The sequence below is a fragment of the Anguilla anguilla genome, chromosome 2 (assembly GCF_013347855.1).
Source record: "Anguilla anguilla isolate fAngAng1 chromosome 2, fAngAng1.pri, whole genome shotgun sequence".
NCBI classification, from domain to species: domain Eukaryota; kingdom Metazoa; phylum Chordata; class Actinopteri; order Anguilliformes; family Anguillidae; genus Anguilla; species Anguilla anguilla.
The window spans coordinates 20,110,475-20,133,634 of record NC_049202.1 but is presented as its reverse complement, the minus strand read 5'-3'; the positions used below and the strand labels follow the sequence as shown (position 1 = coordinate 20,133,634).

General features: G+C 42.5%; 2 protein-coding genes across 2 annotated transcripts; one reads left to right on the top strand and one right to left on the bottom strand.

Annotated features, from left to right (window-relative positions):
- LOC118221856 (GTP cyclohydrolase 1-like) lies at positions 1-5,608 on the top strand. The gene is made up of 6 exons (XM_035407270.1): positions 1-475; positions 1,741-1,850; positions 2,243-2,298; positions 4,478-4,509; positions 4,815-4,899; positions 5,421-5,608. The coding sequence occupies exons 1-6, from the start codon at positions 175-177 to the stop codon at positions 5,548-5,550; spliced, it is 714 nt and encodes a 237-aa protein (XP_035263161.1). The 5' UTR covers positions 1-174; the 3' UTR covers positions 5,551-5,608.
- A 1,841-nt stretch (positions 5,609-7,449) lies between these two features.
- Positions 7,450-21,253, bottom strand: LOC118221857 (rho-related GTP-binding protein RhoQ-like). The gene is made up of 5 exons (XM_035407271.1): positions 20,694-21,253; positions 20,246-20,304; positions 13,008-13,172; positions 11,544-11,639; positions 7,450-10,838 (listed from the first exon to the last, which is right to left on the bottom strand). Exons 1-5 carry the CDS (start codon positions 20,833-20,835, stop codon positions 10,683-10,685), a joined length of 618 nt encoding a protein of 205 aa, XP_035263162.1. The 5' UTR covers positions 20,836-21,253; the 3' UTR covers positions 7,450-10,682.
- Positions 21,254-23,160: the final 1,907 nt, after the last annotated feature.

Sequence of the window (23,160 nt, the reverse complement as noted above, 5' to 3'; positions counted from 1 at the left end):
TGTTTCCCGACAGATGTCTGGCGAGGGTGCGCAGTTTCAATCAGAGAAGGTATAGACAGCCGATGAATAGCCTACAGGTTATTTTTGAGAGAACATACCATTACGTGGATATTTGTTACGCAAACAACCTTCATACATTTTTTAAACCTTAGTCATACATTTTTAAAAAATAAAATGGAGTATCACAACAGAACAGAAATGAACGAAATGTGCAATGGTAAAACTGTCACAGAGATTCACAACTCCTTCGGAGATTTCTCAATCAAGGCCAAAAAACACGCATTCCAGGACAATCAAGAGGGGTCTCGCAAGGAAGACGAAGACGCATATAGGCTGCCAGCGCTGGAGGCTGCCTACACCACCATTCTCCAGGAGCTGGGAGAAGACACCGACCGCCAGGGTCTTCTCCAGACCCCGCACCGCGCAGCGAAAGCCATGCAGTTTCTCACCAAAGGCTACCACGAGAACATCTATGGTGAGCAGGACATAAGCTCTGTAGCCTACTAACTGCAACTTCAAACGGATTCAGGTTTGTGACCGAATACCAAAAAGACAAAGGAGCATGCACACAAACCTTTTTTTGGTGTAAACAATTTAAAAATTCTTTATTATAGCCTAGGCCATTCGAATTTCCCCACGAGATATCAGTTAAAATCAGCTATTACACTGTAAGTCAAATTCAGCGCGAAAATCACGTGAGTAAGACTAGCACCCAGTCTGGCGTTTTCAAAACGGTTGTTAGTATTGCGGCTAACTGAGCTTTAGTTTATGTTATTGGAGCATAAGTCACTCGATGACGCACGTGAGGCAAGGACAAGGTCATAACCATACCAAGCAAAGATATAATGGGCGCTGAAATACGTGATGGTAGACAGGAAAGTAGGCTGCACGGCCAAGACTATCCTCAAAGTGAATTTTAAGAGTAGTGATAGTGATATTAATTGGACAGAATCAATTATTCTAGTCACATTGCAGTTAAAATGTTAGTTATTTCAGTGATTGGGATCCAGGTTCTTTCCCTGTATCAAAAGTATTCCTAAATCCTCACTAAGCTTATACTGTTAAGTCTGTTATACTGTGTGTATGTGTATGCACTCCTGTACTAGTATGTAATAAAGGAGAAACGTGCTGTTTTTCTCTGGCGATAATCCCAAAGGGTGTCTATACTAGGCGATATCAAGATACGAAACTCAAGATCCTTTACACTAGAAATGATGTCCTGGCCAGAGAACGTTCAATCCGCTGAATGACTTAATTGTTAAACAAAAATTATATAATGTTGGAAAACAGAAAGAAAAACAACGCTTGAAAGGAATTCAGTGTTTGTGCTCTCCCTGATTCATGGGCTCTTGTGATCCCTTTCTCTGATGCACAGCTGGTGCTGGCTTGCTTGCAGGGGCATAGGTCATTGGGCGTAAATCATTGCTTTTGGCTTTTTTAAATTAGTGTTCAGATGTGGGCTGTAATGCGTACACTATGCGTCTCAACCTCACAGCATCTGTTCTTATTCAGTTCTTACTATGTCCTTATGCTTTCCACTCCTACACTCTTACTTGCTCTGTTCAAGCTTTTACTTTACGGCAAATCGTACACAGTCCTTACTGAGTGAGTAATAGTCCTTACTAACCGTGTAGAAAATAAAGTAAGCCCCTGATATTTTATTACTGTTACATCGAGGAAAAAATAACACATGATCAGTGTAAAAGGAAAGGTAATATCTTGTTGAATCTGTCTCCTCAGACATCCTGAATGATGCCATATTTGACGAACACCATAATGAGATGGTTATCGTGAAGGACATTGATATGTTCTCCCTGTGTGAGCATCACCTGGTGCCCTTCTTTGGAAAGGTAAGTACTGACTCATCTCAGCAAACAGAGTTCATCTACAGTAATTCAGCTATGACAGTAGTGATTTGTCGGGTTGCATTTTCATACTAGAATCGCACAGCTAACAACCTCATACATTTTGGGGTGGGGCAGTGGGCAGTTTGGAGGATTACATTGACAATAATCAATCCAACAGCTTTATTCTACCATAGCAAAATTCGGCTGTTGGCTTGGAAAAGCCATGAAGAGTTCAAGGCATGCTAAAGGATAAATGTATGCATCAGCAATTGTATCTATTTGGATATGTCTGGAAGGTAGGGTTGCTGATTGGGAAAATTTGAGTGATCGCCAACTGCTTCTTAAGCCTATCGCCCCTCTCTGACTTGTTGCTTCCTCTGTGATTTTGTATCCAGGTTCACATTGGGTACCTGCCCAATCAAAAAGTGGTGGGTCTGAGCAAACTAGCAAGGTGAGTGTGCGCTCACATGCACCCACACACATGCACACACACATGCGTATGCGTGCACACATACATACAAACAAGGTCTGCAACCATCCGCACATGCATACATACATGTGTGCACTCAATTATTGTTTTACAATTGCAATGTCTTAGCAGACGCTCTTATCCAGTGACGTACAAAAGCGGAGAACATCAATGTTAATCTCAGGAATACAAAAATGCGGTATCACCAAGAAGGCACCAAGGCCCGTTTATTATCAGTGCGAGTGTATTGTGCAATAAGTGCAAGTGTACCTCTATAAATATTACCTATCTTTACACAATTATGCCTTTAACATTATCCCAAAAGGAAATCCAAAGAAAGGATCTGTAAAAGTGGTCAGTTCAGCAATGGTGCAATCTGAAGTGCTGAGTCTTCAGCTCTGCAGCTGTCCTTTTAGCTAGATAGTCTAGCACCAATGTTTTTGAATGTGACGGGAGCTGATCAATGTAGCCAGTGGCAGGAGATGAGAAGAGGAGTGAGCCTGGGGAAGTTGTAGATCAAGTGAGCAGCAGCTTCCTGAATGAGCTGGTGAGGTCTGATGGCAGAGGCAGGGAGACCAGCTAGGAGGGAGTTGCAGAAGTCCTGAAGGGAACACAAGTGTGTTTCTCGAGCAGGGAGTGCCACAAGCTTGTTTGAAGACTGTGGGGACACATCCAGCGGACAGAGATGAGGTTCACCAGAGAGGCGCTGATTGGGAGGATGTCAGGAGAGATAGATGGAAGGAGAGGCATAGGGATGGAATCTAAGGAGCAGCTAGATGGACAGCGGAATAGAAGGAGTTGAGAAAGGTCAGCGTTTGTATGGGGAGAGAGGGCAGAGAGAGAGGGTTGGGGTATTGAGTGGAGAAAGGAGGATGGTTGTCTGGGGAGGGGATTAAATGCATTTGAGGACGACATCTTGAAAGAATTGCAGGTGTCAGCAAATGTCCTGTCAGAAAAGGTGGTAAAGTCGGGCTGCTGGATGGCTCATTCGGTTAAGGCATCTTGCAGTGGTGCATGGACGAGCCTCCTTGAATCCAGACCATGCCAGTGCCAACTGCGGCTGGTAGTGCACTTGGTGATTTTAATTTCTCTTCAGTGACCCGGGCTGGTTGATTGGGAGCCTGTGAACTGCTTGTCAAAGCCACATATGAAAAATTCAAATTCGTTATGTTGGGTGCCAAATTTATTTTAAAAAAATAAAATAAAGGTGGCAAGTCGTCTGCGGGGAGGTTTGAGGGGGGTGGGGGAGGAGAACGGTTGGGGAGCAAGGAAAAAGTGGAGAAATGTTTAGGTGGGTTACAGCACACATACTTGTCACTATGCTACACACATTCACACACACACACACACACACACACACAGACATGTGCATGTTGGGCCCCTCGGTCCTGAGTGTGAGAATGAAAGAGGGTGAATAGACGTGTTAGCTATGACCGGCTGCGTTCTTCTGTTATCTCAGGCCATTTCCCAGGCAGCTTAGGGCTAAACCCTGCAGCGCCGCCTGTTATCACACATTTCTCAGGGCTTCGGAAATCCCTTGTCATGTGCCCCCGCACTTCTCTATTTAACACTGGCACGGTGTCGCAGTGTTACCTCTGCCGCATTTCTGAGAGTTCCTTATCTCTGGAGGAGGGCTATTGATATTGCTGACTCCATGAGAAATAGCACTCAACACAGCCCTGCAGCAGCCCTCACTGCTCCCCAGTCACCCCTTCTCCAGCTTCCCTCCTTCAACAATGTCTGCCTCCTCATCCCTCCTCATACATCTGCCCTTCAGGATCTGTCTTCTATCATCCCTCCTTCAACAGTGCCTGCCACTCATCCCTCCTTATATGTCTGTCCTTCAGGATCTTACTGTCTATCCTTTTCAGTTATCAACTTTCCAAGTCCTTCTTGATGTCCTGCACGTGAGCTTTGTCAAAAGGATTTGCAGCAGTCTAACAGCAGATGTTGACAATGAAATTAATCATTCATAGGTAGATCTGGGATAGCCTATGCCAATTTTTTATAACAAGATAGAAATCTGCAAATTCTACAGAGGTTTAATTTTATATTGGTGCTTTAATTGCCTTTCCTTACCGTAAAAATGGGCCAGGTTTTCTCACATCTCATTGCTTCCTCCCACTATAAATCTCATATTTACTTCTCATTTTTATTTCAGAATTGTTGAGATATACAGCCGGCGACTTCAAGGTAACCTCTGCCCCCACTACATGTGCTGACTCATGCGTGTTTTCACATGTGTTTTCTTGCAGCAGTGTTACAGGGTTACAGCCAAGTGTCCCTTCCTTGCATTTGAACCTGCAGCCCCTGGGTCTGCTGTATGTTTGCCTAGCAACAGGTAGCCTGTTTATCAGACATTAAAATCATTGTTGCTGAATGGTGAGAGAGCTCTTTGCAGTGACGCTGTTGTTGCCACTGTCTTGTTGCTTGGCGTGTTTTTACCCCTCCTGCCCACTATTGTCCTGTAACTTCCCCTCCACTGTGTCCCCCTGCAGTCCAGGAGCGACTGACCAAGCAGATCGCCACGGCCATCTCAGACGCACTGCAGCCGGCTGGGGTGGCTGTTATCATAGAGGCAGTGTATGTGAAGCCCCCCCTGTGTGTGTGTGTGTGTGTTAGCATGTGTGCATGCATGCATGCATGTGTTTGTTAGCATGTCTGCATGTATGCGTGCATGTGTGTGTATGTTTGTGTGTGTTAGCATGTGTGTGTGTGTGTGTGTGGACACATTTTAATTCTCACGTATAGGCTTAGATCTCATGCTGCATGGTTGGCTAATTCCAATGTGTGAGATTTGTTTAGTACAATAGGATGGGATGTCATGTGGAGGATGGGGAGTGTGTTGGGGTTGGGGGGGTGGGGGGTTGGAGTGTTTTGTGTCCTTTAAACTATACTTTCCCATGAACCTGACCAGGCATTGGATTGTGAGAGAATCAGGGTCCATATTGAGATGGACTGGACTGTGCATGGTCACAAACTGCATTTAGCATTTGTGTGATTCAGACATTAGCGTATTATCATGAACCTTGCTCTGTATTTTTGTGTTACTTACTGCGCATGTGCATGGTCCTGAAATGCACTCTGTCTTTTTCATGTTGCAGACACATGTGCATGGTCATGCGGGGTGTACAGAAGATGAACAGCCGCACAGTCACCAGCACCATGCTGGGAGTGTTCCGAGAAGATCCCAAAACTCGTGAGGAGTTTCTGGCCCTGGCCAAGGACCGCTGAACCAATCTCAGCTTCTCCTGAATACTGCCCTCTACTGGCAAATCCAGATAATGCAAGCCAAACTCACACACTCCCACGGCTAGTTCTCTTTCCATGCACAAGCAACGGGACTTTTCTTCTACGTGGCTTTTGAATAGACCTCCTCCTTTGCCACTAATGCATGCTTTAGGGCATTGGAGATACAACTTGAATATCAGTACTGTATGTGCATTACTTTGGGACAGTGCCTAAAAATAGTCTGTGAGACTTTTATAATCTCCTGCAAAGAGGCTTATGATTACTTTCATTGTTTGACTCCAAATCAATGTCCATACAAACTGACCACAGCCCTTTACTTCCTGATATTGTCTATACATACAGACCACACAGGCCTTAGTATACTTCCTGAAAATACCCCTTCGTACAGACCACAGGTTTTTTTCTGACAGGTGAAATGGTCTGTCTGAACTACAGTTGGGCCTGCTTGAATAGAGCGTTGTGTGCGATGATTTTAAAGTGTGTCTTCAGATGTTTCCTGAAAAATTTCACAAAATAAATGAGACAATAAATGACTATTATAATTAATGTTAAGTTACATTTTGGTGGTCAGAAATTTGTGTCTTTTAGATTATATTCATACAGCCGGTAATATTAGAAAAGAACAATATAGAATACAAGAGGTTAATATTTGATAATGGGAACAGGCCATTCAGCCCATTTAGGCTCACCATTTTCCTGCTGTCTATGTATATATCAATCCAGTATATTTTAAGTGTGGTTAATGCTATAAAGACCGGCTCCCCAATGGTACTCAGGACTAAAATGACTGGCTTCTGGTGTGAAGAACACTTGCGACCAACCCAGGTGCTTTAGGAGCTACTGCTAAACTAGCCACATAATAAAACCAAAAACACCGCATATGGCTATAAAGCTTGAGCAGATCATGGATTGTAACTATAAAGCACCCTGAAACACGGAATGTCAAGTTGCAACAGAGCAGAACACAGAATCTGTGTATAGATAAAAAAAACTGAATCGGGCACAGAGTGGCATTTTACAACAGAACAGGGTGGCTTTGGTAATCAAAAGGTGATGACCAATGATCCACTCACATGTCACATCCAAAGATCTGGAGGTGTCAGATGGTGCCCTAGCACTGACTCAGCACTTTAATGTTTGATTTTCATTATTTCACATCAGAGGACAAGCCCTGCAGAGTTATTTTAGATCTGCACCATACGGGTAACCAGTCTGCAGATCTGTATTTCGATGTTATGCAGATTTACTTATCTGTAGACTGATGCTTCAAAGATTCAATCATCTGTAGGTCAATATGGGCTGGTTCACTGATCTACAGATCAATACTGTGCATTTTAACTGATCTCTAGGTCACTGAAGTGCAAATTCATGTCAGTGCTACACAGAGAAGCTGCATGACCTTCCTTAACCCGCTGGTGGGGAATCAGTAAAAGCATCCTGTAGGTTTGCCACCCAGAAACAAGGGGAAGTTTATGATGGTCTCTGAAAATGGGGGAAGGTAGCACTTAAGCAGGTAAAATCACAAGTGCATTTTCAACAAGAAGGCTGACTTTTGTCCTTTCGTGAATGTTTGTATTGGTAACTGAGTTTGACAGAGTTGAATGGCTGTCATAATATTCACACGTGGGTTCACCCCATCATTGCTGTGCTGTACCACAGTAGCCTGGTGCAGATTAATTATCTCTGTAAACTCCGCTCTTATGGCCGGTTAACTGTTCAACAAGTAAATAGAAATGATGTACAAATAATGTGCACCATTATTAATAGGTTAACAAGAAGGAGCAAGCGGTCTGAAGCTGTACTTTGAAACATTTTGATGCATAAAGACATCCCCTTGGCAAAATATATGGAAGGCTAAGTACTGATTAGCATGAGCATAACCATGTTTTTACTTATTTTATTTCTATTTATCCTTTTTTATCCAGGTGAGTCTCACTGAGATAAAAATCTATTTTTAAGGTGCTCTAGTCAGTGTATTTTCATCCAGTCATCCTTACACACCACAAAATGGATGTTTGTCCATGTATAGGTCAATGATGGTTAAGGTTTTCAGACATCTTTCTGCAGGGTTGCTGCATTACATTTTTATCAAAATCCCCTAAGCACACAATCTTACAGAGATCAAACATTTCTGTGCAGTGTTTTCCAGCAGCGTTTCCCAGGGTTCCCTATATATCTATATAATTTTAGATTTAATACAACATAAAATATGGTAAAATCTCAATCCATAAGGCACCCCTAACTTTTTAAATGCTATCACTAGGGGGCACTCATTCACCAGAGGTGCATTTAATAGCTGAAAAATCTTTTTTTTTTTTTTTTGTTATACAAGGCTACATTAAAACCTTTCCTTTTTTTCTTTTAAGATTTTATTTTCCCTTTAAATTCAGCTTAATGTGAGTTCTGGAAGCGAATAAAAATTAATTAAATATAAAATGCTATTTGTCATTATTTTCGGTTTTCTCCCTCTATTATTTGTAACTTTTTTGTACTATTTTTAATTACAGCAGACGCTGTATCCAGATACTTAAATAACAAACACAAAGATCTGGGATTCGAAGCGCAGTATTCCCCAGGGAATCCTAAGTCCCAAGGCATGAACTTCAAGAAGCACAGACCTGATTGACACCTTGTCAACTATCATACTGAACATCAAGTAATACAAACAAGAACAAAGCTTCCTGAATGATTATTAAACTGCATTAAAGGAACAACAGCAAAAAACCAGAGGCGCTGAGGGCTGGGACTGACCCCAAGTCGACACTGACAGCATCTGTACACACACACACACGCACACACACACACACTCACTCTCTCTCTCTCTCTCTCTCTCTCTCTCTCTCATACACACACACCTACTTGTGTACACATAACACACATTTGTACTTAGCACATACATACTTACACAGGCTTAGTTAAACATGCTTATACTGAAATACATGTATACTTAAACAGACCTGGTTAAACACAGATATACACACAAAATGCACCTACATTTACCCAACATGCGCACACACTGCACACATGCGCTTCACATGCACACCACTTAAGCCGAGGAAATTTTCATTTTTGCTTATGCTGCAGAATATGAAATAAACTGTTGAGCCTGGGCTTTGCTCACAGAGGCCGTGAAGCGTGGACTACAGGAAAGAAGGACTGGGTTATGTGGAATTTAAACCTGTAAACTCAGTTTCACAGCGACACTCCTGCAGAGATTAACATACAATAATGAAGCTCTCCACCTCACAGCTGATTCACATCTGCATAGAGAGCACAGTAAACACAGAGTAACACAATGAGCCAAAACACTGGCCTCACTGCTTTTTATTTATTTGTGTGTGTGTGTGTGTGCGTGCATCTGTGCATGTGCGTGTGTGCACGCGAGCACGTGTGTGTGTGTATGTTACACAAAAAGCAAGTGAATGAGCATGTGCTCGTGTGTGGGTAAGAAAGTTACTGTGACCAAATGAGTGGGTGTGTGTGCTTGGGTGATGTCAAATGCACTCTATTGGAATATTTATACACAATGTGTGTGAGTATATACGTGTGTGTGTGTGTGTGTGTGTCTGTGCATTTAATGGGAATAATTAAGAATTAAGAAATCCCCAGGACAGAAAAATGTATAGTTGGAGTTGGTATTGTGAAGTGATCAGTAAAATTTCTAGAATCACATGGGACTGCCCAAAGGGTTGAACCCAAGTTAGTTTTCTTGAGGTGTCTTCTGTTTTAAGTTTTTAGATTTTAACAAAGTGGACTACAAAAGATTTTTCGAGTCTAGTTCTTTCAGCAGAACAAGGGGCATAGGTAGAAATTGGCTCTCAAGGTAAATCACACTGACACCAAGTATCTTTTCCATGCAAAGACTTGTAAATGTATGGAACAGTTTCATATCACTGGAGACCTTGGGAATCCCAAGCTGAAACAATGCTGGATCCTCTAGTCAGGGATCTAGCCTCTGTAGGGCTGGAAATCATTTGTAAAACATATCTTGGGCTCATACACAAACTGTGTGAATATTTTCCTCTTTAGGTGCTTGTCCATCAATGACTAAGAAAAGATTTGATGCACTGTGAAATAATCTTCTAAAAATTATGTGATTCTATGATTCAGAAATATATATGTATGTCAAATAAAATAATACATGTCAAATAAAAGTTTTCAGAAGATTATTTTGAATAACATCCAACCTTATTCTTAGTTTCTGTAGAACTGGAACCAGTCTGGCTCATTATTGAACACAGTTTTCCATTTTTCCTGTGCTTATGGGTGTGTTTGCTTCTTCTATATAGTGCTACGAAACATTCCACCAACATTATTGTAAAACTTCTTTAATTTTCCAATGTGTGCTTCTCTGAAGAAAAAAGAAACATGTTTTTAAAAAAGGCCCTGGCATGCTTCTTCATTCACCCCAACTGGAACCACTGCCATCAAAAGCAGCTCACGAATAACAAAAAGGAGCTCTATGCACCTGAGATGCACTTATCTGGCCTGGGACCAGCAAAATCATTCCGTGAACTAAAAATTTGGAGGGACCAACATCCGACAAAATCTTTTTTCATCTGACCTCTTGTCCAATGTTCGATATTGGGGTTTTTTTTCGTTATATAAATTTTGTATAAAGCACATCTTTCAACGTCATTAAAAAATGTTGGAATGTCCATTCTGAGGAACATTAAAAAGTCTTAAGAACATTGGTGCTGGGAGACTGTGCTGCTGAGCTAATGGGGATATTTTCCCTTGTAATAAAGCCCCCGTCTCCCACCGAGCCCCCCATTTTCTACCCTCTGGGCCCACAGCTGAGTGAGAACCAGAATCTGGCTTTGGGATCAGGTCCACAGCATACAGACAGTTCCTACAGCTCCTCCCTCTCTCACGTGAACAGAAAGCAGGGGTCACGTGATCAAGCCTCAGCACAGCAACAGGTCAAGTGATCAGACAGCAGCATAGCAACGCACCACATGACCAGACAGCGGCATAGCAGAGGGCCACACATTCAGATAGCTGCGCAGCTACAAGTCACGTGATCAGACAGTCAGAAGCTTAGCAGTGGGTCACACCGTCGGGCAGCAGCGAGGCAATGGGGTCACGTGTTCAGGCAACAGTGTAACAACCGGTCACGTGATCAGGCAGCAGCTGATGCAACGTGTGCCCAGGCGTCTCTTAATGATGCTCTTCTTCGGCGCGAGGATAGCGATGATCGCCTCGTCAAAAACCGTCTTCAGCCCCTTCTGCGTTAGCGCCGAGCACTCCACGTAGCAACAGGCACCGATCTGAGGGCGGAGCCAGAGAGGAAGTCAAGTCTACGTGAGGAAGTGAAGCTTCATATAGCCAATAAGAGCAGAGCTAAAATGCTACCAATCACTGACTTCTATGAAACAATCCAGAGGCTTGGCTTTCCACAGCAAAACGACTGTGACTGGTTCCAATCAGTGCAACCACTAACATATGGGAGCTCCACCCATTTTGGCCCTGACAAAGTCTCATTTTCCCCATCACTAAAGTCAGCAGAGAATCAATCGCAGTCCTAATGCTGGAAAAGAGTGGTTGGGGAGCCAGATTTGTGAGCAGCAGGTTGCAGTTTTAAATCCTTGGAGCGAAACCAAAGTTGTATGCTTGAAAGTAAGTAATGTACAGTTGATGTACTTCACCAGCAGCATAAAGTGATATTGCTTCATGTTTAAGTCATGGAAAGAAAATAAATAATGCAATCATGTGTGTGTGTGTGTGTGTGTGTGTGGTAGAACCATGGTGGAACTATTATGGAGATCCTGCAGTATTGCACCTTCTTAATATGGCCACGTACTGTACAACTGTATACAATATACACCAATTCAAGCAGTTTGTTATTGTTATTATTATTATTATTCACAATGCAATGATTACAAATGACATGAGTTTTTTCACAGCCTTTAAATGATGTTGATGGTGAGATCAGTGAATTGTCTTAACTGCCCTAATTTCCGCATCTGCCCCACCTCTTTGGCCAACTTCTGCCCCTGCTCTGTGACAACAGGCTTCTCTTTGACATCGTTCAGCTTGGCAATGGTCTTGGGGTCATCCCGCAGGTCGATCTGTAATGGAGAAAGGCCATTAGGAGGCACATGTGCACTCTTAACCAGCCTGGCTCTTTGAGGCCCAGCCCCCCACGCTGCAGGTAGGACACCTGTCTACCTGAGTCCCAGGCTGCTAAGTTCTACAGCAGACAAGGCCACACTGTATGCTCAGTTCAGAGGTTAATACAATCCTCAGTTTATTATTACTAATGAAAAAGTGCCAAGCCTCTTACTCGCCCATTCACCCACCCATCCACCCACCAACACACTCACTCTCTCACATACACACTCACTTACTCACTAAAGCACACATGCATTTTCTTTTGCACACTCACTCACACACCCATCCATCCACCCACCAACTCACTCACTCTCTCACACACACTCACTTACTTACTAACTCACACATGCACTTTCTATCTCACGCTCACTCATTCACCCACCCATTCATGCACCAACACACTCACTCTCTCACATACACAGTCACTTACTCACTAACTCACACAATTTCTCACACTCACTCACTCACTCACTCATCCACCCACCAACTCACTCACTCACTAACTCACGCATGCACTTTCTTTGTCACAAAAACACTCTAGCACAAGCATGCTTTGAAAGCATCAACATTTCTTTAAATGTGTGGGGGGTATTTATCCTTTTCGTGATCTGCCTTTTGGCAGGCACCAGCGCTTTTGGATTTTGGATGTGCGTACAAACGAGCACTAATGCCAGACAAAAGATGCATCGCAAAAAGCAAATTGATAACACACATAATTTAATGCTGCCATGGAATTTATTAACTACACCACAAAGACAGTGCTTAAACGGTAAGGTACAGCCATGAAAATCCCAGGATCTGTGTGACAGAAAATCGCACAAGCTACAGTGACCCAGGCCACACTTGTAATGGGCAAACAGGGTGCAATGGAAGAGAGATACAGTGATGCTAACACATTGGGCAAAATAAAAGGATTATGCATGTCAATACACAAAGGCAGGTCTTAAGAGTTAACGTGCGGAATCTGCTGCAAAGTGTTGTTTTACGTATCACAAATCCTTCTGGGTTTTATTGTTTTGTCAGCCCCCAACACATTGGATGTGTTTCTCCTGCATTTGAACCTGCAGACTCAAATCACATTTTTTTTTGTGAATCCTCAAACACAGGTCCAAGACATGAACGCAGACGCGCTGGTGCGTTGCCACAATAGAGGGGCCTGCTTCATCGCTGGGTCTGTTGTTCTCACATGACCGTGCTTCATCAAAACCGTTCCATTAAGGACAGAGAATGGCTTCCTGCACCGCTGAAGCTTGCCTCTTTGCTCTGGCAGAGGGGCTTAGCGAGCGCTCCGACGCACCGGTCTGTTCTGGGTTCCGTGCTCTCACCTGGGTTCCGATGAGCAGGAAGGGAACGCCAGGCGCGTACTCCCGAAGCTCGGGGACCCACTCCTCCCGCACATTGTGGAAGCTGGCCGGGTTGACCACCGAGAAGCAGATGAGGAAGACGTCGGTCATCGGGTAAGATAAAGGCCTCAGGCGGTCATAGTCTTCCTGTTGATGGGGGAAGGGGGAGAGGGAGGGGTGTTGCCATTAGCAAATTTACATGGAAATCTAGCAAAGGCTTTATATAGTTTTATATTGGACTGCTGGGATTTGAACCCACAACCATTACGCCTTTAGTTCACTCCACTGACTCACTGTGGTTTTCTCCAGAAATCAAAATTATTCATCAGATGTACAGCTGCAGCTGGCTCCTGGTATATTGTATTACATACACATGGCATGACACTCTTCAAGAATAGATAAACTCCTATAACACTATTATGAAATTGATTCTGCTCAAGGAAAAATCAGAACATTGGCAGCCCTGACTCATGATGCATTTTTTCTCCACTTTTTAGATGAAAGTTTATCTTTTTACCAAATTAGTGAATGTTGATCAAAGTTACATCATGAGGGATTCACCAGGAACTAAAACAAACTCCTAGTCACAGGTCACATAACCAGTACCGTGTCATTGATATCTTAGAATTTCATTGTGATCTGAATATGCATTTGTTCACATTTGTGTTTGTGTGTGCATCTGTATGTATGTACGTGCTTTATATTTGCTTAGTTTTGTGAGTATTCATTGACCAGCAGAAGCCTAGAAATACTTTTGTATTGATCCTCTATATTAATTTGAAATGTCTGTCGAACAGACTTAAACACTGGAGTGCGGGACAGTTACTAGAATCATACGCATGTACAGTACAAGCATGTGCGCACACACACACACACACACACACACACCTTCCCAGCACTGAAAATAAATGCCAGCACTCTGTAGATCAGTGAACCATTTCACTAATCCCATTTCTGAAATGGTCATTCAACCCATTGGTGAAAAATGGCTTACTGTTGAACAGAATCTAGTACATGTCACACAGAAGCTGACACACAAGAAATCTTTTTCTACATGTACTTTATCAGGTCGTACGCTAGTCTGTAACTGATTATCATTTGGCTCTTGGTCGGCTCTCATTCACATGGTCCTGTGACCTGTAATTACGGTCTGTTTGCATCTTAATATTCCTAGCAGTGGACCAATGGACAGAAACTTAACCAAGCTAACTTTACTTCAAGTTTCAGACAATTAAAGTGATTTTTTATTTAAACATACCATAAATTCCTGAATTAAATGCAAGCAACTCACTACCAGTTACATTATATCTATTAAACAAGATCACCCACAAGGCGAGCAGGACAAGGAAGCAGAAATGTAAATTTAAAAATTGCACAATGAAAATAAGAAGTATTATTTCACACCTCTAGTGAGCTGTTAATGCATTACGTTTTTATCTAAACTCATAGCAGAAGCTGAGATCACTGCGATGCTCAAGAACGTGCTGGATATTACTGAACAGTCGACAAACTGATCAGTCTTAATGGAGAGGATGGTCCATTTTCTCATCAATCTTTTCACAATCTTTAGTGCTTATACACATGGGCTCTGTTCATCTTCTACCCAGGGGTCTTCCAGACACTGCGCACCAGTTGCACGCCTGTTTTATGACCCTTTTTATATTTTATACATCATCAGCGAACTCTGTTGCAGACAAATGGAAACCCCTCCCTGGTCGGCCCGGTGATGAATCATCCCGGGAAATTGTGTGTCACGGCAGCCTTTCGGTATCAACCTGCCCGCCAGCCACTCCTATCTTCCATTGCCTGCTGCTACTTCACTGCTATCTGTTACTCGCATAGAGAAACTCATCCCTCTGTTCTCCCAGCACTCTGGGAATCCTGCACCTTGCCCACTGATAGAGGGAGGGAGAGAGAGAAAAGAGAGAAAGGTGGTGGAGAAAGGGGGAGGGTAAGGTAAGGACAGGGAGGAAGGGGAAGACACAGAAAGAAAGAATGAGGGAAGACAGAACAGAAGAGATGGGGAGAGGGGAAGACAGAGACATGTCCTTCTGCATTAAGCTCAGATTAAAGAGGTGCCTGATTATAGCAGAGGAACAGGGTGCACTGTGTGGGAGCAGACAAACCATCAGAAGAGCTGTGTACTCCATACTGAGGATCATCATGCCCACAGCCTCAGATCCTTCACATAAAACTCAGAGGAGAAACCTTTACAAGCAGCAGATTAGACACACCAGCCTTTGAGACACAGAGACATAAAATAATAATAACAATTCAGCGCAGTGTGAATGGTTATTGCTGTTGGCTCAGAGATAACAGAGACATGTGAAATATGAGGGTCTTGCTTTTCCCTGAGTGAAGATGGCATCTTCTGCTGGTGGTCTGTATATACATCATACACTCTGCAGAAGTGGTCAAGGCAAGAGACTTCCACACTGCGGTTCAGCATAAGTAGCTGGCCCAGTTCAGATGGGTACCAATATGCATAAATGATACAAAAATATGCATTATATACTTTCTGTAGACAATCAAATCAGACAAATCAAATCATATTGAGTACTACGCTAGCGTTAGCGTACATGGAATTGTTTTGACAAACGAGATGACATTACCTTGGCACAATATATTGCCATGGTCGATAATGGTTTGAAACATTGACATTGAGATTGACACAGCAATTCACCAATACGAACACAGCAACCCTAACTAATGTCACTGCAGAATGGGAGTCAACCTCAGGAGTCACTGATCTGAGTGATTGCTTAATTAATACAAATGACCCAGTATTGCAGGGAAATGGTCACAGATGGGCTTGGGGCACCTTTAGAAAGTAGCTGATGATACAGCAGGCTGTGGTTGGAAGCAATGTGTTTTTTCTGCCAATCGCAAAAACAGAAAAAAAACCCTGAACCTTAAAGGCAGCTGTGGGTCTGGTCCTCAAGAATAATACACTCACCAGATACCCATATCTGAGCATAACTCCATTTTATCTCTGTCCATGATAACAAAGGAGACCTACGCTTGCTTAAATGAGGCTACATTAACATACCTCTTCCCTTGTTTATTATTAAAAATTAAGATTAATCATCCATTATTCAGTAGTTATTCAGAGGTTAGTTCATTATTGCTTAAAATATAAAATGTGTATTGTAAACACATATTTTCTCATGCAAAATTATAATTAACGTTAATGATAGTTTTATGTTTATAAACTGTATATATGCTTTCCTGATTGTGAAAAAATTCATTGATGTTACTTATTCAAACTAAGGATATATATAGACAGAGAAATTGGAAAACCATCATCAATTTTTTAAAAACAAACTAGCAAAAACTTTCATTTATGAATCATGCTATCTAATTACTTTGTTTATTAAGCATATTAACACTAAATATTGTGGTAATTATCGTGTATCACCAAATAAAAATAAAAATCAGTGATAAGATTCTGTTGGCCGTATTGCCTGCCCCTCATTTGGAATTTCTCAGCTTCAGCAAAAAAACTAAAGGAAATGATTTGTGTTTTGGCTTTAAGTCCATTGTACATTACCCCATAAGCACAATGTGGATACTTTCCAAGATGGCCACCACACTGTCATATTGAGACAAGTGTGATTAAGGCTATGGGGCTTTTCCTCAATTTTTATGTGAAAGGCCCAGGGTGGTGTGAAACATTTGTACATCTGTACAATATCCCACTGATACAAATACAACAAAAAGTAATAAAACTGGTTCATAAGTGTAGTTTGGTTACCACTCTGGGCGTGTCGAAGTGTCCCTGAGCAAGACACTGAACCCCTAATTGCTCCCAACGAGCTGATTGGTACCTTGCATGGCAGCCTTTCACTGTTGGTGTGTGAGTGTGTGTGTGAATGGGTGAATGAGAGGCATCAATTGTAAAGCACTTTGGATAAAAGCGCTATATAAATGCAGTCCACTCCACTTAAATAAACAGCACAGCCCCCCCCCCCCCCCCCACCCAAAAAAAAACAGCATCTTCAAAATAACCATCAGAAGGCTTCGGAGTGCAATTCTGCCTACAGTTTTAAGTCAAGCATAATAAGTCAGATAAGATGTTGTCTAAAGAATATGAGATTCACGAGCAATTCCCCTTCCTTATTTCTTGTCTGTTTAGTAAAGACTACAGTAAACGTAAATGTAAGTATGGTGAATTTTTCCTTAAAAGTTCTCTGATTTGGGATATGCTTGGGACTGTTAATTTCTCGTTGTAGTGTATTCCCTGGGACGTTAAGATCACATCAGTTTTGGAGCACATAAAGAGCTCTCAGGTGTAAGGCATGCTCCGGCTGATAAGGTTCACGGCTTTAAGGATATGCTCAGGGCTCCTATGGTTCTTTTTTAAGATACATTCAGGGCTGTTCCCTTTCTTTCCCTGTACTTTTCCTGTCTGTGAGTTTCCATTCTCTTTCTTTCCATATAGTTTTCTCGCCTGTGAGTTTTTACGCATTCGGTGTGCACTGTGGAGCAGAAAATGGGTCATTTTACCACTGAGCACATCTCTCCCATCATCCCCTCTCTGTGAACTGAGCAGTAGTGAGTGTGGGTGCAAGAGAGAAAGGGAGTTCTGTTTTCTACAGAGAATAATTCATGACAAGGTTTGATCAGCCGTTGCAGATAATTTAGCCGTTGGTTTATGGGTAGGTGCGCAGGGAGGCAGAGCAGACAGGAAAATCCCTACAGGAGTTCAAAGAGACATTCACCGCCTCACAAACAGGGACCTGCCACCTTCATTCCACCTTGAATCACTGCCTCCCAACTTTCTACTTCGCAGTCGCTTGTAAACCCATCACTGGGTTGACAATGTCATCCAGTGCAAAGTTTGTCAGCTCAGTTCAAGATTTCAACCCCCCCACCCCCACCCCGCCACAAACCCTCCATCCACCCAAACTGAATTCCTGGCTACTCCATTATGTTTACAGTATAGCTTCAACTTCAGATTTTAGACAGGACACACATGCATTCAGTTAGACAGACTTTCCACAGCACAAGACACGTAACACACGCACTGCAAAAACACAAACGTAAACATGCGCATGCACGCACAGATAAAAGCACAAGTCCATGTACCCATACACACATACAGTACACACTGAGATCCACAGGGGTACACCCCCGCAGTGCAACGTGAGTCTATATCATATTGGCGGTCGGCTTTGGGCTTGGACACACATTTCATTTCAGGGGATTCCTGTCATGCAACCAAAGATTTGAGTCACGTTTCCTTATGCCTGCGATCAAAACCGCCAACCACCACAAATTCAAATCTAAAAATGAAGTACGGTAAGCTCAGAAAGCAGCAGCCCCTGTTTATGATGTGTAAACTGCATGAGAATCTATTATTCCCCACAGATCAAAAACTCAGGAATGTGTTACTCCCGGAAAAATGAAAGAGAATATTCACAGGACCTTAAAACATGGGCAATGTGGAGGAAGAGGGGAGGGAGAGAGGGGAGAGAGAGAGAGAGAGAGAGACAGAGAGAGACAGAGAGAGACAGGGGGGGGAGAGACAGAGAGAGAGAGAGAGAGAGGGGGGGAGAGAGACAGAGAGAGAGGGGGGAGAGACAGAGAGAGAGAGAGAGAGAGAATGCAAGGACATTGGTATCTCAGCTGTGTGCAACAGGATAATGGGGAAACAGGAAACAGTGAGGGCCAGGCAGATCTCTGTTCTGCTCCTTCTCTGACATCCATGTGGTGAACAAAACCTCTGTGTTACTGCTGTAAGTTCAAAAACAAGAAAAGAAAAACAATGACCAAAAACAACTCTTCAACCCTACGACAAGAGGATCTTTCTCCTGCTTCTCCTCTCCAATTAATCAAAGAGCAGCAACAAAAACAGGGGCAAAAAAAAAAACAACTTTACACCAGGATGCACAGCTCTCATTGGCTGCGGCCGCACATGCTATTTTTTAACCAATCACAGCAATTAAACAGAAAGGGGATGGAACAGAGTGGAGCATCCAGAGCAGAGGAATATCCACTAATTTAAAGGAGGGTCATGAGGAGTTTATGTATATAAACTTAGGTAGTCAGTGTATAAACTAGAGGAGTTAGGAGAGCTTGTCAGGGTCAAGAATTCTTCAGTTCTTTTTCCTTCACAAACACAGTTTGTTCGAGTCAAACTATCACCAAAAATAAACTCACCGAACAGTAGAAAGACTAACATTACTTTGTAAAAAAAAAAACAAATGTTGATTCCAGGCACTTTTGGAGACCACTTGCATATTTGGGAAGTAGACCTTTGTAAAACAGTTTCCATGTGGGCTGAACATCTGCATTGATTACAAGCCACTCTTTCTACCTTGTACCCACCTGCTTATGTAACTGAGCATAATGTACAGTTTGCACATATAAGTGCGCAAGCTACAGTTAATTTTGGTGCGTGGACAGTCGATCTTACAAAGTAAAAGAAGACATCTGTTATGATTGTGTGTGTGTGTGTGTGTGTTGTTGGGGGGGGGGCATTCCAAGGGGGTTCCTTTTAAAGACATTCATCTGCACTTAACAAGTCCCCTGGGTATTAGGAAGTAATTTTTTATGCATCAATTTATTCATGAACAATTCATAAAGAAAGGGTGAGACTTTCTAGGGCCTTTCAAGACAGTACTCACTCACTCACTCACTCATTTCAAATGCTTTCCAGCCTCAGCTCTGCAGATGTTGCCTCTGCTGGTAACTTTATACACATATGCCAATGGCATGGGGCAGTTGCTATGGTGATGGGCTATGGACCATAGACTGTGAATTTGAACACTGCTGCACCCAGAAGCAAAATCCTTAATTTTTTTTTTTTTTTTTTAAAGCTGCGTAACCTTCTTCATTGGTATTTTCCATGTTTATTTCTTGTGATAAGCAAATAAATAAAATGCTCTTTAAAAAGGTATATATATATAAACAGGCTTCATAATATAAGCGCTGAGGAGATATGCACCCATGTTCCAAATGTTGCACTCATTAGAAGAATCACTGGAACACCCAGACACCACCACAAGAAGGAACATATTGGGGAAAAAAACGTGGCACCGCCAATGAGGCCAATGCTTCCTGAGTATGGCTGCTTCAAGGAATTACATCAACACACCTTACCTCTACGCCGGGCGTTTGCCAAGTAGTGTTTTCAAAAATTACGAAGACGGAGCCGAATGCCGAGCAGGTTTTAATCGTGAGCTATTTGGTGTAGAAGGAATATAACAGGGTTTTACCTGCCCTGCGGTATCGTAGAGTCCCAACAGGTACTGTCTGCCCCCGACATTCACACTCACTGCAAACCCAGAGAAACAATGAAATTGGAGAGAAGAGGAGAAAAGCGAAAGGGATGCGCGCGTTTGAACATTTTACACAAAAGGCAAGTACAAATAAATTACGCAAAGGCGCTACACAAATAAGTTAATTGTGAGATATTTTACATTATATATTTTCCAATGATTATTTTTAATAATTGTCAAAAACAACGAAAATAGTTCGTTTTCTGCCTTATTTGAATGTTAATGTAATAGTCGTTACGGCGATGCGCTTTCTATTTTAGCCTAGCTATGTGTGCTCAAGCTAAGGATAAGTTTAATCATTTACAGAAGATTTTAAAGCTATAATGCTAAATCAACTTTAAGATTGTGTCCAACAAAAATCACTTATTGTGGAGACTCACTTTACCTGCGTAATGGTCAAAGACAGTTGGCACATATTCCTCTGGAAAAGCGTCGTTGGCGTAGCTCATCAACAGGCAAGTTTTGCCCACGGCGCCGTCTCCAACAACAACGCATTTCAACATGATTGTGCCAGTTCCATTAGCCATGGTTCGCACAAAACCATCTTCAGTCGTCCAGATTCCCTCAGTTGAACCACGATTCCCCTCGCGCAGGCATCGCCCGGCAACGCGGTCTGCTTGCGCACCGCAGTAAATCGGCTGAACGTGGCATTTTTAACTGCCCGGTTGCCAAAAAATTGTCTGACCTTTGGCTCAAGCTATCATACACAAGGTGCAGACGCACACCGAGAAGACGCACTCTCCACCCGTGCTGCTTTAATCGACAGAGACATTATTGAAACTTCCCACGACTGTATGTGCCATCACAATTCGCTTAAGAAAGCACAGCTCTGTCTTGGAACAGCGACTATCCTCGCTCTACTCGCTATTGTCTCCCAGTTGCTCGCCCTGCCTAGTACAGTATTCCACTTTTCCCACTTTCCAACCAAGCCTCTCTTCCACTGACTCCAGTGGTAACTGGAGCTGGGCTTGCGACAGAGGCGGGGTGAAGAACTCAAAATCAAGGGATCATGTCAAAACTCTCCTGATTTTACGTAAAAATCAAAAGAGATCAAAATCCTTGCTAAGGATTTTGCACGCGGATGGCAAATTACAAAATGTTTGGTGCCTGCGAAGGATTTGTGTTCCTGTGAAAGCTGATTATTCTCTTATGGTGCTTCCATAAATAATGTACACACTGAAGCAGCGGTTGGAAGCTTGGAAACTCATGCCCAGTGGGCTCGGAGTATGCAGGCCTTCCCTGCTAATTACAGTACCTTGGGTTGTTTTTCTAATCACTGTTTGCTAATCGCGGGTTCATTTGTAGATTAGATACACAGTAAAACATTTCAAAGCAAGAACATTAGCTGTCATTTGAGAGTGCATAAGGAACTGTATCTAAACTGTCTGATCCGATTTATTAAATAATTAAGAGTAGTTGCTGGTATGAAAGCCTGCAACAAATATGACCCCCTTTGCCCATCCATGCATTACAACATCAAGCATATCAGAATAACTGAATTCTTGGTAGTGCTTAGCAACAAACCAGCCCATTTGTTACTGTAGGCTACAACAGTCTGAATTTAGAGAGGTATTTGGGCCAATGCTTGCAGTACATATTTTGTAGTTGCTAGGAGATATGAAATCTCATCAAAAAATTTAACTTGAACCCCATCCCATCCAGTGGCTTACTGTAGGTGGCTTCACGGGCAGGCAAAAATGTGTTAATGTCAAAGTGGAGTGGCTTCAAGGCAGAGATGCAATGCATACTAGAAATGTGTAGTAGTACAAAATCACAAGCTTTTGAAATTTCCACAAAGAAGTGTGAAGCTATGGGCTTCTTGCTAATTATGGTTTTAAAAAGCCATAAATGGCATACTTAAATGGCTTCCAGTTTGAGAACTCATTCAAAACTCAATTGAGTTGACATCAAGCATATACTGAAAAACCTGTCTTTATTTCAGAATTTTCCAACTGTGATGGGTAAAAATGCTGTCAATTTTGTATATCTAGACAGGTACTGCAAAGCAACCAAAAATTTGCGACGATGGTTGTTGGTTTAAGCATCAAATTTACGGAGCTGTGTTCAGTTGTTTGAAAGTATCACGCCCCGCAAAGGCCATTATGAAGATGAAATTTGTCGATGATCCCTAACTTCCTGACAGCAGCCCAATCAGCTGGGAGTGGGCAGAGTTGGGCAGGGATGCGCTGTTGTATCACTTTTGACAGCTGCTGCAGCACCCACGTGACTAAACAATGACCTCATACTTTCCCCTGAGCGTGGATTCCCGAGATTTAAAGGGAGTAGCATATCACTCGCTCATCGTAGCAGAAAAGAAATGACGCGAGACTGTACTACCTATAGTTATTGTTATACCTGTATTATACATGTATATATTGAGCTGCGAACTACTGTCTTACCTTTCTGGCCGGGAGTTAACAGAACAAAACGACAAGTCTCCCCTGCACGTCTCGATGCACGTTTATTGTCATTTACTTTTTTCAGTAAGTACACGACTACATTCCTGCAAGTATCAGAATCATGTCGAGTCCCTGCCAAACGTAGTGTATTTGCACATTGCGTGGGAAACCAAGGGAGGAAACCTAATCTAAAATATTGTTGTGCGAGAACAGCAATTGGCAATTAAACGCTGTACACAGTATAGCCTACTAGGGCATCACAATATTACAATTTCATGATTTATAGTATTCCCAGGTGAGCACTTGTCAACGTATCATGTATCACAAAAATATATAGCTCGATTGTGCGGGAAATTACTGTATTTGAGACGTTTGTGTGGCACCGAATAATAGGCTAACCACGTTATATGAGAAACATCAAAAATCGCAGTCAGCATGCCTATTAAAACCTCA